The 17,910-nt window shown below is 35.8% G+C and overlaps 1 protein-coding gene across 2 annotated transcripts in view; it reads left to right on the top strand.

Moving 5' to 3' along the window:
* Window positions 1-17,566, top strand: part of Cul3 (cullin 3) — an 81,016-nt gene extending 63,450 nt beyond the window's left edge. For both annotated transcript variants that reach the window (XM_076549973.1, XM_042260045.2), the window contains 8 exons: window positions 956-1,126; window positions 1,624-1,731; window positions 2,786-2,910; window positions 3,440-3,536; window positions 4,435-4,569; window positions 12,023-12,209; window positions 14,154-14,299; window positions 17,103-17,566. In XM_076549973.1, the coding sequence (XP_076406088.1) occupies window positions 956-1,126; window positions 1,624-1,731; window positions 2,786-2,910; window positions 3,440-3,536; window positions 4,435-4,569; window positions 12,023-12,209; window positions 14,154-14,299; window positions 17,103-17,234 (1,101 nt within the window). In that variant the 3' untranslated portion in view covers window positions 17,235-17,566. The remainder of the gene's footprint in view (window positions 1-955; window positions 1,127-1,623; window positions 1,732-2,785; window positions 2,911-3,439; window positions 3,537-4,434; window positions 4,570-12,022; window positions 12,210-14,153; window positions 14,300-17,102) is intronic.
* Window positions 17,567-17,910: the final 344 nt, after the last annotated feature.

Here is a 17,910-nt window from a genome sequence, read left to right on the forward strand (position 1 = left end):
AATACATTGGAAAGTTCCTTAGCTTTTACCTCCTGATCTAAAGTTTGGAAATTTAAGTTTTACAGATAAAAAACGAAGCAGGGCTCTTTAACTGTCTACTAGACAGTTTTGTTGTATAGTTTTCACTTTAAAGAAAAAGCACAAGTGTTACACAGTTTTAAAAATGATTGCCTTTGTAGCTAAGAATTAGTTGTGTAAGGATGACAAAACTGGAAAATTTGCTAGCAGTTGTAGATTGTTGCTCGCTTTTATCTGGTTCTGGATGTAGGATATCAAGCAGGGCTTGATTTTTGAGGAATTTGAAGGCATACTCAGAAGAACAGTTCTCTGAAATAACTTTGAAAGTTCCATATACTGAAGCTCAATTTTAAGTTTCATCTCTGGGACCTTGGGAGCTCACTTGAAACGATAGAAAATTAAATTATTTTGATGACACGTGGTCTTTTTAAACCTCATTTTAGGAATTCTGAGACAGGAGAAAGCAGCAATTGCCTGCAGATGGCAGAGGCAGTAGCTGAGTAAGAAAATAAAGTCACTGGCTGCACAGAAACCACATTCAGCTTAATCTCTCATTCCTAAAATCACAAGCATAATACAACCCCTGCAGTGTTTTTCCCTCCCTTATTAAAGATATAAGATAAATTTGGATTTAACAAAAATTTACCTATTTGTTTGCCAATTTTGAGGTTTTTTAATGAACCCTTTAAAAAAATCTATCGCTATGTAAATTTCTGCAGAAAGTTTTAATATACACTTTGTTAATGAAATTTCATCTATTCTTAGTCCAGCCCTGTAATAATTAATGACCCATCTGAATAGTAGTCTCTCACTCTTTAAAAATGCACTAGAGCGTATAGGAATGGATAAAAGTAGGGGAATATTCTCAAATCACATCCTTTCTCTTAACCAAATATGGTTGTTTTTAAACTAAATTGTCTTTTGATCACTTTTGCAGCTAACAGAACAAGAAGTAGAAACAATATTGGATAAGGCAATGGTCCTTTTTAGGTTTATGCAAGAAAAAGATGTATTTGAACGTTACTATAAACAACACCTGGCAAGGAGACTGCTCACGAATAAAAGTGTTTCCGATGATTCTGAAAAAAATATGATTTCTAAATTAAAGGTAAGCTCTATTTAAAAGTGAATGTAGTATGCTTAACTAATGTCGATTGTGTGGTTGAATACCAGCAACATCAATTTATATTTAGAAATTGTTGGATTTTAACTGTTTACTTCCAGACTTACTCAAGGTAGTCTGGTTTAGAGCAGGAGGCTTTGTCCAAGGTACAGAATGTCAGAGTTCTTGAGTACTGCTACAGTAGAGTGGTTTCTAAAATAAACTGTGCCAGAATTCCCTGAGCTGTTTGTAGAAGTGTCAGTTTAGACCCTACTTTCTCTGGAGTGTATTTGAATCTCTGAAAGAGCCTGGGTATAATATCTAAAATCCTTAAGTTATTCTTAAACACTCTGAACTTTAATAGCCATACACATATAGCAACCAGAGGGAAGACTTTCAGAGGAGATAATCAGGGATGGCAGTAACGTGAAAGACTTGGTTTCCGCACTTTTCATAGGAAAGTCCACTATTTATTTCTGTGTATTTGTGCTCTGTCTCCATAGACTGAGTGTGGATGTCAGTTCACATCGAAACTGGAAGGAATGTTTAGGGATATGAGCATCTCAAACACAACTATGGATGAGTTTAGGCAACATCTACAGGCAACAGGGGTAAGAATGTGCATTAATTTCTTTTCTCAAATGTTGGATCTTTGCTTTTATATTTCAGAAGTCTCTTTCTTCATCTCTGGCAGTTCTGTTTACTTTGAGGCCACTTTACACGGGTATTTAAAAGTAGTTGTCGGGGCTGGACAGATAGATGGCTCAGTGGATAAGAGTTTTTATTGGTTCCCATACTGTTAGGCAGCTTACAACTGCCTATAACTCTACCTCCAAGGGCTCTGAAACCCTCTGTATTGTGAGTGTAACTGCACTTACATGCACAAATTCACACAGACACACATATAAACATAATTAAAACTAATAATTGAAGAAATCTTTTGAAGTAACTTTATGCTGCAGATCATAAGCTTTAAATCTCCTAAGCTTTTCCCTGTGTTGGAAACAGTTGAAGGACAGCAGCAGAATCTGCAAAGCAAACTTGAGCATCCTTAGGTCTTTGAATTCTATTAAAATATTGTGGATCTTCATGCTGAACACAACTCTGCTAAGATTTAAAACCCATTGAAGTCTATTCAGCACAGTGGTTCTTGTATTTACTTTCAGGAGTCATACAACAAATATTTTGCTCTTAAAAAATATACTACCTGTGATTGTTTACAGTATTATATGAAATTACAAGTGTTTGTTTATTCTCTCCTGTTTCTTTTTAAGAGGGCAGAAAGCCTAATGGTTAGAATCATGCTAGTATGTATTCTGTTGAAGTTGTTATCTGTAGAGAGATGTTTATTGAAAGCAGATACATAACACTGGACCTACAGCTAAAGTTAGTTATCTAATGTAAAAATGTTAAAAGCAGATATGAAAGATACAGTTTTGTCTAAAATGATTCTACTCACATGTAAGAATTATCTTGTGTTCATTAAAGTTAACAGCTTAGACAATAGTTATTATTACTTGGAAAACATCGAACATCCAATTCTTATAAGATCTCTCTCTCTCTAATTCTAGACATGAAGATATCTACTTTGCTAATTGTAATAGAGACTGTATGGGTAGATAATGAATCTAGTCTGTTGTAGTTCATCGCTTTCTGTTTGTTTAGGTATCTTTAGGTGGTGTTGATCTCACAGTCCGGGTTCTCACAACGGGATATTGGCCCACTCAGTCAGCCACACCAAAGTGCAACATCCCACCAGCACCAAGACATGCTTTTGAGATATTTAGAAGGTAACACCTTAATAAAACACTTTCTGAATATAAATAACCAAATAATGAATTTTGTTTTCACATTAGTCGTATTTCTTTTAATGGTAAATATATTCCACTTTAAACCTCATATTCAGAAGAATTTGTTAGCGTGTAAGAACAGATTAAATAAAACTTCAGAAGAGTGTCTATGTCCTTCCTTTGGCATTGGGCCATGTTAGTAGGGTTATGTTTTGCACTGTTAGTGTCAATCACTGGCTTAGGATAGGCTATGGAGAAAGTCTTTTGAAGAGCGGGCTTCGAGTGTACAAGAGGGATGATTTAGTGTGTTGGTACCTAGTTAAGTTTCATTGATCTTTCATCAACACCCTGTACCCAACCCTTATGTTCCTCTTCTGATAAAAAGCAGGAACAGAACTTAATTCCTAAGGCCTTCCTTCATCTTTTAATGTCTCTTATCGATATGTTTGCTAAGGATTGTTGTCTTACAATTGTAATTTCAAATGCATAAATTGTATAATTTCTTAAAACTTGGTTTACTTTGCTACAGGTTCTACTTAGCCAAACACAGTGGTCGACAGCTCACACTCCAGCATCACATGGGTTCTGCAGATCTCAATGCTACCTTTTATGGTCCAGTTAAAAAGGTAAATATTGACACTTTCAATATGCAGAGTAACTTAAAATTCACGTACAGAACTTGTGTGTGATTTTGGTTGACCTGAGTATAGCTGTTACTTCCATCTCATAAGTTGGAAAGCTTAAAATCTGTGCTTTTATTATGTGTTAATTTGCTAACTGCATTTGAAAGCATAAAAATCATGCCTTCTTTAAAGAATAAAATAATAGAGAAATTATGGATTTTATTTATAAGATTAAGCCAGAGACCCTGTTGCCAATTCTAGCATAATATAAGTTGATTTGAGGGCATACAAAGCAAAGTAACCCTTTTTAAAGTTCTTTTAGTTCTTCTGATCAATCAAAACCAGGAGATTGGCACTTAAGACTTGTAAGACATGCAAATATTTGTGGAATCATTTTTTAAATGATGTACAAATAATTTGTTTCTTTTTTAAAAAGTAATTTTTAAAATTTTGAGGTCTAGACTGATAATTTATTCTTACTACTTGGTTTGAATCATGCAAAGGTCATTTGACTTAAAATTGAAAATTAATCAATTTAGGTGCCTTAATCTAGACTTCATTTGCTATGACACCAAAGCATTTTTAGTGTTGTTTAATGCATGTGTAAATATTGTTGCATTTTTATATAATTACCAAAGATGAAGAACTTTATAATTTATCTAGTTGAAAAATACTTGGCACTGTTAACTCCTTAGGGTATATAAACACTTTCTTGGCTACATTGAAGTATTCACTGTGTAGGGAAATGGGAACAGTCCCTTAGTAAATGGGTGTGTGTCTGAGTGCATGTGGGTTAAGCAGGTTATATATAGAAATGAGGTATATTTATTGGAGGGGAGGAGATTGTGATTAAAGTTGTTAGGAGATAATGTCTTTTTTATTTTTTTAAAAAATACAACAGGAAGATGGATCTGAGGTTGGTGTTGGCGGTGCACAAGTAACTGGTTCTAATACCCGGAAGCACATATTGCAAGTCTCCACTTTCCAGATGACCATATTAATGCTCTTTAATAATAGAGAGAAATACACGTTTGAGGTATGACTTATAGTAATAAATGCTTTGACCCATGCTGTTGTTTCTAACTCTTACTTATCACTTGAGTCTTTCTTGATGGAGTAAACTTAAGAAACACTCTTTGAATACATACCATTAGGAGAAACTGCATAAAATTCAGCCATTGACCTTTGTGAGTATCCTTCATTACAGGGGCATGTTTTGTTTTTGTTGTTTTAAATTGACATTATTTAGTTTTCATATCATATGAGTGCATAGCTTGCTAAGCTTTAAAAGTAGGCACCTTTCTGTCCATTATCGCAATCGTGAATACTACCTTCTATATTTCTTTGTATCTGTCTGTAGTCAGTTCCCCCCAACCACTCTTGGTGCCAGGTAACTAATGATTAATGTTTTATTTCTGTGGGTTGTTTTGCCTTTTATAGAATTTTATATAAATATAATTATGTGTATTGTTTGTGTTGAAGTTTCATGGTTCAGTGTTTTTTAGATTCATCTAGGATGTGTAGTATCAGTAGCCAGTTCTTTTTACTGCATGTAGATTTGCTACATTTTCTTTATCAGTTCTCTTGTTGATGATAAACTTTGGGGTTTGTACCAGACTTGATCTGTTAAGAATAGAACCATGGAACTAGAAAGTAAAACTCAGTTGGCATTGAATTGCCTGAGTTTGATCACCTGAACCACCATGTTTAAAAAAAAAGGGGGGGGGAGTCAGGCATTGTGGTGGCACTTACATATAATCCCAGAACTTGAGAGATGAGCCCCAGGCCTGTGAGACATCATTGAGAGGGAGGGAAAGAAAGAGAAAGGTGACTACCCCCTGGGAAACTACACCTAAGGGTGTCCTCTAACATCCACATACCACCCACCTGTACACACACACACAGAGGGGGCGGGGAGGAGAGAGGATGAGGAGAGAAGAGAGAAACATTGTGTTTGACTTTTCAGAAACTACCCAAACTGCCCTAAAGCAAGAGCTCCAGTTGCTCCGTGTCTTCTGCAGTCTAAGTAGTTTAGGTCAGTTTAGTTTGTGTTCACTTGTATCATGGATTTAATCTTCCTTTAATGACTAATGATATTGCACATACTTTATGTGTTTGTGAGCTCCGTAAATATATTATCTTGAGGTGTGTGTGTGTGTGTATGTGTGTATGTATGTATGTATGTATGTATGTATGTAATTTTACATTGTCTTTCTGTGACAAAAACACCATGACCAAGGAAACTTATAAAAGAAAGCATTTAATTGGACTTGCAGTTTCAGCAAATTTAGAGTCTGAAGGCAGAGCAAAGGCATGATGTCAGGAATATTTGAGCTCCAGATCCACAACTAGGAGGCAGAAAGTACTAGTCTCTCGAAACCTCAGAGCCTTTCCCTAGGGAAAGCCCTCCTTTAACAAGGCCACACTTCCCAAACAGCTCCATCAAATGAGGACCACGTATTCAAACACAATAGCTTATAGGGACATTGTCATTCCAACAACCACATATGAATATGCTACAAATATTTTTTCAACTTGTTGTTTGCTTTTTAAAAAGTCTTCAGAAGAAGAAAACTCTTTAATATTTAAAATCCACTTAGTAACTTTTTACTTTTTTCTGTTTTGTTTTTTTTTGAGACAGGGTTTCTGTGTGTAGCCCTGGTTATCCTAGAACTTGTTCTGTAGACCAGGCTGGCCTAGAACTCAGATATTCGCCTGCTTCTGCCTCCAAAGTGCTGGGGTTAAAGGCATGCACCATCTTGACTGGCTCATTATGGTTTATTATTTTGATGTCCTAAGAAATGATTTTCTACCATGAAATGTAGAGATTTACTTCTAGCTTTAAGTAGTTTATAAATTTAGTTTGTTTTTTTTTGTTTTTTTTTTTTTTGGTTTTTCGAGACAGGGTTTCTCTGTGTAGCTTTGCGCCATTCCTGGAGCTCACTTGGTAGCCCAGGCTGGCCTCGAACTCACAGAGATCCGCCTGGCTCTGCCTCCCAAGTGCTGGGATTAAAGGCGTGCGCCACCAACGCCCGGCCAAATTTAGTTTTTATATTTAGATATGGTAATTTTCAGGTTAATTTCTATATGGTATGAGGTAAGAATTAAAATGGATTTTTCTAGAGCTGAAGAGATGGCACAGCTGTTTAAATGCATTGGGTACTCTTCAGAAGGACCTTCTCAATTCCTAGCATCCACATGGCAGCTCAAAGCAGTCTGTAACTCCAATTCCAAGGGGTCTGACACCCTCCTCTGACCTCTGCCAGCACTAGACATTCATTTGATGCAGAGGTGTACATGTAGACACAAAATAATAAAATAAGTTTGAATAGTTATTTCTCTTTAAACAGTTCATTCTATCATCATTTATTAAAAGTGGTGATTTTTTTCCATCTTTGGCACCTTATTATAATGTACATACCTATTTTTCTTTTTTTTTTTTTTACCTGTCTCTTTAATTTATGATTTGGTTACATTAACTTTTTTAAATGGATATGTGGTAGTGGGGGGGGGCGGGTATGTGTGTATATACATGCTAGGATCTGTGTGTGAAAAAGAACCATTTGCAGGTTTCTTGTCCTATCATGTAGGCTCTGAGGATCAAGGATGAAATTCCAGTCACCAGGCTTGGTAGCAAGCACCTTTACTGCCAAGCCATCTCTAAGCCCAGTTACATTAAAGTGTACTAGTCTTTTCTGTACCTGTGAAGAGTTACTTGGTGTTGAAATGAGTGTGATTTTAATTTTTGAAGTAAGGTATTTTGAAAGACTTTAAAATTGCCTTCTTATTTATTGAAAGCCAATTTTTAACTGTAGGTGACAGGAAAGGAGTATGAGTTTGAAATAAAGAAGATTAAATTCTACATCTATTTTGATACTCCTGTCATGCCTCCATTTTCTGGCAAACATTAAAAGAGTGCATTTTTATATGATATGTTAAAAGAAAGCTTCTAAACTTAAATGTTTTAGTTCAGTGGCCAAGGCAAGAAGTTTTTTCCTTTATATTTAACAAATAAATTCTACCCAAGAACAACATGAATTTTCGTGCACAGATTATATGGAATTGAGTCCTAATAATATTGATGAAGCAAACGTGGCGTATACCTTAGTCAAGCAATATGCATAAATCTTTTCTACAGAGGAGGAATTCAATTGTCATATTTTAGATATGCTGGGATTGCAGGTATGTTTCAAATTTATGTGGTGCTGGGGGTCAAACGGGGGGTGGGGATCCTGCATGCTGGGCAAGTATTCTGCCAACTAAACTATATCCCCAGTTGTCTTAGGTTTGTTTCAGTTTATATTTACTTGTTTTGAGGAACAGAATTGAGACAGGGTTGCTCTCTTATGTAAATCTGGCTATCCTAGAATCTTGTATGTGTGTGTGTTCTCCCCCCCCCCTTTTTTTTGGGGGGGGGGGACAGGGTTTCCTTTTAGCTTGCGAGCCTATCCTGGGACTTGATTTGTAGACCAGGCTGGCCTATGTGTGTTTTTTTACAAGACGGGGTTTCTATTTGTTCCCCTGGCTGTCCTGGAACTTGCTGTGTTGACCAAGTTGTTCTCGAACTCACAGATCTACCTGCTTTGGCCTCCTGAGTGCTTTGATTAAAGGTGTGCATCACTACTGCCTAGCTCCAATACATACTCTTTAATTGAGATTTTTTTTTATGAATATTTTATGAAGAGTAGTATGTCATACCTTATAAATGCTAAGGTTGATTTTTGAGAGCTTTATTTTATTAAAGAACTAAGAAGTATGACAGCATAAAAACAGTACAAATTCATTTTCTAGAGCTACTATGGAATTGCTGTCTTTAACTGTAATGATCAAAGGCAGCTTCCCTTTCCCAATCAACGTGGGATCCATTGATGCAAATGAGCAAGTTTTAGGTAGAAGTTAAGTAGAATATTGCTCTGCCGTTGCTACTTTTAGCTCTTTCATACAAATTGAGTTTTCTGTGTAGAATTCCATGCAGTATAATGGGCCTCAAAACCTTTGGGTTCCCTCTACCTCGAATCTAACGAAGGCATTGTGAGAAGATACATGACAGTTGACTTGCGTTTTACACTGTGTGTTACATCTGTTGATTAAATCCCATTAACCGGCTCTTTACAGAAATTAGAGGAGATATAAAGTCATTAAAGTCATCTTCTTTTAAAATTATTAAATATTTATAAGTCTTTGAGTTTAGGAAGGTGGATGCCTTAGCCACATATCAAATACCCACTAACAATCTATTGTCTCTTGGTTTCTCTGAGTTGAATGTTTAGCTGGAGCTTACTTGGGTAGCTGTGGCTTAAGTACCCTTTATTTAATTATTTATTTAATTTGTTTGTTTGTTTATTCCTTTGTTTTTCGAGGCAGGGTTTCTCTGTATAGCTTTGCGGCTTTCCTGGAACTCATTCTGTAGCCCAGGCTGGCCTCCCAAGTGCTGGGATTAAATGCGTGCACCACCATTGCCTGGCTTAAGTACCTTTTATCTTAAGGTCCTTGGAAAGGCTGCAATTAATGGTCAGGTTGAGCCTAGAGAATCCAATGGTTAGTAATTCCCTATATATTTATTAACTAATAAAATAATTAAAAGGGATATAGACGATTGCATGATATAACAGAAGGTGAATTGAAACTTGGTTAAAAAATTTAGACTCAGCAAAATAGAAATAAATTTGTACCTGACACAACTGTGTTACCAAAACTGAAAAGAGAAAAAGATGTTAACTCTGTTACAGATGGATATTATATATCTGTTGAAAGAATGATGTACAGTGTCTTTGTAATTCTTTCCTTGGAATACAAAGAAGGATCTACATGAGGATAATTTTTAAAAGACAGTTAAATTGTAATTGTAGGATATTAAACAGATTTTTATTTGCCACAAGCCATTTTAACACAAAAAGCACTTGGTGATCTCTACAGATACACTGAAAGTATTTGCTTAAAAGTCATTCTTCATATTCACTTCTGAAATGTAGGTCTTTTAGCTACCTAAGTAGAATGAAAGTTTTCTTAGTTGTCATGAGGTTGTATTTAAGGAGAGTTCTAAACACACAGAACAGCACTAGACTGTTGATGCCTCTTAAGCAGTGGCTGTCCTAATTAGCAACAGCAACTCCACTGGTAACCAACAGCTGTTAGGCTGCAAGGCTCTTAACCTGAGGGGGTTCTATTCCTTGAGGCACCGACTCTTTGAAAGCTACAAAGGGAATTTTTCTAAATCTACCTCTCTAAAGAACTCAAGACTCAAAGGTTAAAGTCAAAGTCTGCTCCTTAAGAGAGTCTGAATAGCAGTAGCTCATCTTTCTTTGCTCATGTCTCCCAAAAAGTAGCTCGTCCTTCTCTATATTCTCTCTGTTAGCCCGTCCCTCCTCTATTTTCTCTTGCCTTGGTATTGACTGTTCAGCTCTTTATTAGACCATCAGGTGTTTTAGACAACAGGCTCAGTAACACAGCTTCACAGAGCTAAACAAATGCAACATAAACAAAAATAATACACCTTAAAGTTATATTCCCCAACACTAGACATTTTCCTGCTCCATTGGAAACACAGAATGCCTACCTTTGCTACCACAATTTCTGTTCAGGTTTATTAACAAAAGAAAAAGTGAAAGTGATAAATACCATAAAAGAATTAACCAATGCATTTTCATTTATGGACATAGTGTGATTATGAGCTTGATCGTGTGTGACAATCACTTGAAAGTGTTCTCAGAATAGTTGTGTGGAAAAATTACACTTTCTGTTAGCAAGCTTTTCATAGTTTGTGACATTAAGAAAAGAATTACCAAGAATCATAACCTTACTTATACTCATTGCAGCAAGCAATAGAGAATTTATACCAGATTAATCAATTTTGCTTTTAAAAGGGAAAACAATTACCAGAAGGGGAGGACTCCATATTATATGATCATTTTTTTATGTCACCTATAAGTTCAAAGAACTTTAAAAATCAGTATTCTTTTATGAACTTGCTATGCTGATCCCAGAATTAATGTGGATAAGAAAGTGTGTAAGATTAAACAAAACCTTATTCTTTTTCTTTTTTCCTTTCTTGATTTTTCGAGAGTTTCTTGTATATCCCTGGCCATCCTAGAACTCACTCTGTAGAGCAGTCTGGTCTCCCAACTTAGAGACCCTCCTGCCTCTGGCTCCCAAGTGCTGGGAGTAAAGGTGGCCACCACCACTGCCCAGGCCATAAGCAGAACTTTTTATTGCAAGGAAATGGGTCTTGATTGGTGATGGGGAGTCTTCATAACAAAATATAAAACTATTTTGTTTTAAATGTATTCCTTCAAGATGATTTATCATGTATCCCAGGTTGGCATCTAAATTCATGATGCTCCTACCTTTTTCTCCTAAGTGCTGGTGTTATGATAAAAGTCATAGATGAGAAGAACATGCTTGAATAAAATAAGAACCCAGAAGCAAGTTAATTATATCTTTCGATAGTTGAGATATGGTAAATTTATCATTTTACGTCAATCGAAATATTTTTGGGGGTGTTGGAGGACAGTAGGAGGACTTTGGTGCCATTATATCTCATCATATATGAAGAAAGATTCTAGGTAAATGCATAAATTTGAAAATTGATATGTAAGTATAAATAAAGATACCACTTAAAAATATTTGTCAGTTCTTTCAGTATAAATAACTTTAAATATGTTATAACTATCTGTGATCTAATAATAAAACCTGTTTAGCTTTCTATTAATTCATATAGTATTTGTAATGTCTACAATAATAGTAAACATGTAATTATTTGTAGGAAAGACATGTAAAATAGCATTTCAGAGACTCTTGATTTTTACCTAATTAAAGTTTCCATATACATATATGTGTACTAAGTCATGTGAGTGTACAGTTCTTTTAGTTATCCTATTGACATGAGAATAGTGGGTTAAAAATTACTGCTCTTACGCCCAGGTGTTTTTATTTTTTTCAGTATAACATTATAATTATATTCATATCATAACATATATAAAAGTTATTACCTAGACCTCAGAATATATGTCTTAACTGATTTTTGTGGTTAATGTTAATTTCCAGTAGTCAAATCTTATTTTGATCCAAGAGGCAGTAAATATGGTCAAATTCAGGTTCTAATGTTTGTTTTCATAAAGAAAGCTTGAACAAGTGATCTTGAAAATAAACTTGGAAGGAACATAGTAAATATTCCTGAGACTGAGTATTGTAGCAATATTATCCAAATGCCATCAATTTCCTAGTGGTGTCTGCAGATGGCATTTTTTGAGAGCACATTGTATTTCCTTAAGCAGAAATGCCCTTGCCTTTAACAGTTTTATAGTTTGTTCAAATAATGAGATTTTAGTAACAAGTCATAATATTCAGGAGATTTTTTTATTGTAAATTAATTCTATAATAGAATTACCTTTCTCTAGCCACTGCTTGGTCTATTTATTTGCTGATTAACTAATGTACTTTTAATCTTTGGGGGAGGGAATCTAATCATGTCAAATCTAATGAAATTTCAGGAAATTCAACAAGAGACAGATATCCCTGAAAGAGAACTTGTTAGAGCCCTCCAGTCCCTCGCCTGTGGTAAACCAACACAGCGGGTCCTCACAAAAGAACCCAAGTCAAAGGAGATAGAAAGTGGCCACATATTTACAGTTAATGATCAGTTCACATCCAAACTACACAGAGTCAAGATTCAAACAGGTACCTGCAATTCAAGTTTTCCTCTAAAAATTATGTATATTTTATATATAAAAAAAATTCCTCATCTGCTGGATTTCTTCCTTTTAAAAAGCAATAGTTTCATTATTAATAAAATAATGCCTATAGTATGATTGTGCTTGGTCCTGAGAAGGGATACCTGCATATACAAAATGCAGCTGAACCCAAATGCAAATGAAAGACAGTATTTCAAAGCTGTATTACAGATTTTTCAAAATTGGTTGTTACCTACAGAAGGATTGGTCTTCAGATATTTCCTAAGTTTTGAAATTGTAAAACCAGTATTACCTTTAATTTCTGTTTGTAAATGGCAAAAAACCAATCCCTTCTTTCCAGTGTTTAGAATTAAAGCATCCTGCTGCTTGGTTTCAAGGTAAATATTAGTACAGAAAGACATACCTCAGCATACATGTCTCCTTGAAGTAAGATGTTTTTCTCCATCATTCTAAATATATCACATGGGAAAAATGATTTCATATTGTATCTATTTATTGTGTGTTCTCAGGTTGTCTTGAGGATTCCTTTTGTGTCTTATCTTTTGGAACTAGGAGTCTTTCAGGATTTCCATGTTATCACTATATTTCTTTTGTTTCTCTTAATCTAAACCCATACCCTTTTTTCATTGACCTCAGGGGGGAGGTAGATTCTTTGTATAGATTATTTTTATTTGCTTTTACTTTTTTTGCTATTGTTTTTTCTTAGCAAATGATACTGAATGCAGTTTCTCTTGTGCATGTGTCTCCCTGTGTGTGTTTGAGTGAAAGAGATATTATTTGATTTGATTTTGATCCAACAGATGCATGGATGAGATTAGATAAGATGCCAGGGCTATAATCCAGGACCTCACATAAGCTAGGCCACATGCTTCTAACACTGAGCCATGTCCCCAGCAGAAAGCAGTATTCTTATCAAGGAACTTTTCATACAAGTAGCTAAATGTTTATGCATACCAAGATAATATTATAAATTATAAATCTACTATATCATGTCTATGTCTGCATATGTCAGCTATTTTTTTCTTTGAGGTTTGAGGTTTAATCTTTGGGGGAGGGAAATCTCAAAGGAAAACCTCATGCTTATCTCCTTTTAAGGGCCAAATAACACAACAAATGGTTTTTGTTTTTTTTTTTTTTTTGCTACATCAATTATAGCACAGTTGGACATTTATTTAACCCTTGCTGGTTATATTTAACACTGTAGGAAGGACAGAAGTAACACTCTCTTAAAGGTTAGAATACAGAGTAAATATATGATGAGATGAAAAGAATTTTTTAGGTAATAGACTCAGGGAGTTGGCAAGGCCTGCACAGAAGTATTTCAGTGCTATAGAGAATTCCTTTTACTGATACCTCAGTAGTCCTTTTTAGTTGTTTAACTGATAGAATCTTGACAATACCTGCCGGTCCCTCTCCTGCAGTGTTTTAGGAGTTAGACAGCAGATACTTGACTGCCTGAAAGATTTTGTTGAAATAAAACTTAAGACATGACAGAAAAGTAAGAGTTAAGGTCTGAAAGCCGTGAACAACAGGCAAATTGTATACTGCTAATTTTTATCACTGGAGATATCCACTACCATTTTTCTTCCAGGATAGGAATTATCCTAGTCTATGAATAACTGACTTTCAGCCAGGCATGTATCTGAAATATGAAGACTTCCTGGTCCAAATAGTGAGTTCTAGCCCAGCCAGGGCTGTATAGTGAGATTTTGTAAAGTTTTTTTGCTTTATTTTCCCCCATTAAAACTAACTTCTAATTGTACAAAGGAATAATTTATAATTGAGATGAATGAGAATGTTTGCTTATTGTGTGTTATGTGCGTACTCTAGTTGAGATGGATTTTGCTCTGAATAATATTAAATTATATTACATTTTTTTAAACCAAATTTTTATTTGTATATCTAATAAATGCCTTTATTTCTATTTTAGTTGCAGCCAAACAAGGTGAATCTGACCCAGAAAGGAAAGAAACAAGACAGAAAGTAGATGATGACAGAAAACATGAAATAGAAGCTGCTATAGTGCGAATAATGAAGTCTAGGAAGAAGATGCAGCACAATGTTTTAGTAGCAGAGGTAAGGACGCTTGAGGCCGGTCAACATCATTATCACACCACACTTCTTACTAAGAACAAGATACTGTGCATAATTAAACACCTGTACTTCAATATACAATTTTAAACAAATCACCTGTGTTTCTGAACATTAGTAATGGTTACCATTTTTTGAGGGCCTCTTTACAAGTTAGGAAACTAAGCCCACGAGGGCCCATTAACAGGTAACAAAAGCCTTGTTTGAGAATTGAGAAGTAGTGCTGACAGTTTTAACTGAGAAATGAGAAGGAAGAATTTAGCCTCCTGGGTTTCTGTCTTGAGTGAATAGACAGACAGAGGTTGGGCCCCTTAACTATAAGGTGAGAGAGAGAATAGTTTGCTTCTGTGCTCTGTGTCTTAATTAATAATGGTTTGCACACTTGTCTTTATTTTTCACTGGCATATGTGAAGTTAGGAGTCCATTAAAGCATTAAAAGTCAGAAAGTGAAAGCCAGATGTTAAATTGGGAATTCACATTATATAGGAATATAGTCAAAATGGTTGGTATTAAATTGCTGAGATGTAACATGGGAAATAACAGAAGGAAAACAACACTGCAAGAAAGAGCCCTACAGTGCCACATTCAGGAACAAGAACACCCAATGAAACTGAGAAGAAGCCCTTGAGCACTGGTTTTAAAGGGGTTTCTTCTGAACCAGTCTTAAAAATACAGGTTCTTAGTTCGCCTAGACCTACTAAATCAGAAATTCTTAGGTCAGCAATCTGGCCTTTAACAGGCTCTGCATACGTGATTATGAAGCGTGTTCAAATTTGATGACCTTCCAAAGAGAAAAAACAAATAACCAAGTACAGTTTTAACACACTAGGGGAATGACCATGAGTGAGTGGTTAGTAATTATAAAAACCATAAAGCTTAGATGAATGACTATATCGGCAAATGTGACAAGTTAACTTTGCCATCCTTTTTCACTGGCCTAATAAGAGTAGATAGATGATGCATCACCCAGAAAGTAAGTGAAGGTGGAAACCACCAAGAGTTTGTACTTTTGAGATAGTGGATCCTGGTAACAGGCAGAAGAGTTCTAGAGGACTAAGTGGTAGAATTAGGAGTTCTGGAATTTGTCTTTTTCTTTTAAATGGACGACTGTTGAAGATGTTTATATTGTGGGGAGGAGGTGCTAGGTAATTAGGACAAAGAGGTAGTGAAGTCTGGGGAAGGAAAGGTTAATATTGGTGGCTGGTAGTAGAAATAGTGAGCACTAACAATGTTCCTATTCCTGAGAACACAGTAGTGCAGAGTCTGTGCTGACCAAGAAGTGCTAAAAGTAGAGAAACACAATGTAAGGTAGGAAGATGAGGACTAGGAAAGGGAAATGAGATGGCTTCTGGTCCCTGGTAAAACAGGATGGTGGTTCTGCAGGTTGCAGCACCAAGGTTAAAAACACAAGGAGCTCATCAGAATAAGAAATTGTGCCTACAGCAGAGTGGCGGTTTTATTTGTGTTAGGATTTCCCAGGAGTTATCAAACCTTTGTAAAAGGCCAAGTTTAGCCTGAGGACAGCTGTAAGAAGCACATACAAGTGTGACTAGATATAAGTGATTTTATAAAAAACAAAGTATTAGGTGGTATTTGGCCTGTGAGTGCAGCTGATGACTCCTAGTTATACTGATAGCAATTTCATCAAAATGCTTATAAAGTAGGACCAAAGAATCTAGAGTGCTTTTGAGAATTGAAGGAATCTTGAATGCAGTCTTGTAAGGAAGGAGACTGCCCAAAGTAGCTATTCACATTCTAGAAGATAAATAAGGATTGGCCATTTCAAGTGGGCGGTAGCAAGATTTTTGTTTTTGTTACTTTTTTTTTTAATTAGTAGGTTTATTAAGTATACTGTGAGAATGCAGAGATTCTAAGGTTGGAAAAGGAGAACTACCTGATGGATGAGTTAGGGTGGATTATTGAAATGTTCGTGAGCTTTGAGGACAAAGAGGTTTAAATTCTCTCTGGTCTGGTACTAATTATTAATACCAAGTTCTTCTTTTCCTTTATAAAATGAAATAGCCTCTATTTCAGTTAAAAGCAGTAGACACACACACACACACACACACACACACACACACACACACACACACACACACACACACACACACACACACACAGTGTTGCTAGCAGTAGACTGTGGCTGCTACTTAGTACTGGAAGCACCATACTTAGGCTCTGACTTCAGCTGGAGCAAAGAATGACAGCAGTTGCTCATAGTATTGGGTGCCATTGCTGCAAGTCATTCTATCTGTTAACTCATCTCTGAGATCCCAGAGCTGGATGGATATGGATATGAATCAGGAATTTGAATCTAGGCAGTCTGGTCCAGAGCTAGTGCATGTAAACACAATACCCAGATTCTTTGAACTGGGAAAATAACCCAGAAGTTAGTAATATCATCATCAAAATGATTAAACTATATGTTGGTATGTAGTCAGACTAGTGAAATCGAAGTAATCCTCTTTATCATTCACATTTTGACACATGGAAGTGAGTTCTAACCATCCATAACATTCCCAAGCAAAAGCTTTAAATTTTTCTTGGTACTTTTTCTGTTTTATCTGTCTGTTACATTGAGGCGCAGAGTATTCCTTCTGCCTCACCCTCTCAAGTGCTGTGCTTATTGACGTTAGCCACCATGTCTATAGTTTCTAATTTAGTTGCACAGTCACTAAATTTTGATATTCTTAGCTTTAAAATGGCATGTCAGCTGTAGTAAAAAGGATTTTTTGTGTTTATGTGGAAGTCCTTTAGTTAAAATTTGGCTTGTACCTTCTCTTTTTAGGTAACTCAACAATTGAAGGCTCGATTCTTACCAAGTCCAGTTGTTATTAAGAAACGTATTGAAGGACTTATTGAGAGAGAATATTTGGCACGAACCCCTGAGGATCGCAAAGTATACACATACGTAGCATAAAATGCATTCAGAAATTTGATTTATTCTTGGACTGTACTCTTCGCATGGACTGGGAAGTTCTTTTAAATCATTACTATTAAGACGACCATCTCTTCTGTTAAATTGCAGTACATGTTATAGACCACTCAGATCAAGCCTCCTCCCTCTGAGAGTTTTCAACATCAGTTGATTGAGCTTCAGGCTTTCCAACGTTATCCCTGTAGAGATCATCTTTACAGTTCCTCGGGAAAATGTGAATGTGCCGCGTTTTGTTTTCAATATTGTATGAAAACAGGAAAAAAATAAACAAATTTAGAAAACACAGCTCATTAAAATAAAATTGTTGGATTTTATTTCCCCAGGTCTTCAGTGTTGATGTAAATGTGTTTCTGTAGTGTTGCTTATTAGCACTTTGCGCATTGTGTAAGTTGGGTAGCAAAAATGGCAAAAGAAACGCAAAATTCCCAGTTAATCTTGCTCTGCTTGTGACATTTTCTTAGCTGGTATTGTTTAAAGGTTCGATAAATATACAAAGATCCAGGCATACAATTGGCGCATGCTTATCCTATCACTTGCACTTACTAATCTTCCAGCCTTATGACCAGGAACCTTTGTTTGGACATGAGTACATACTCTGAGTTGTTTTGTCCCTGTTGTAATTTGAGGGTTCCAAATTCAGTTCTAAGAGGATTAGGTT

Source organism: Peromyscus maniculatus, chromosome 13 (assembly GCF_049852395.1).
Source record: "Peromyscus maniculatus bairdii isolate BWxNUB_F1_BW_parent chromosome 13, HU_Pman_BW_mat_3.1, whole genome shotgun sequence".
Lineage (NCBI taxonomy): Eukaryota > Metazoa > Chordata > Mammalia > Rodentia > Cricetidae > Peromyscus > Peromyscus maniculatus.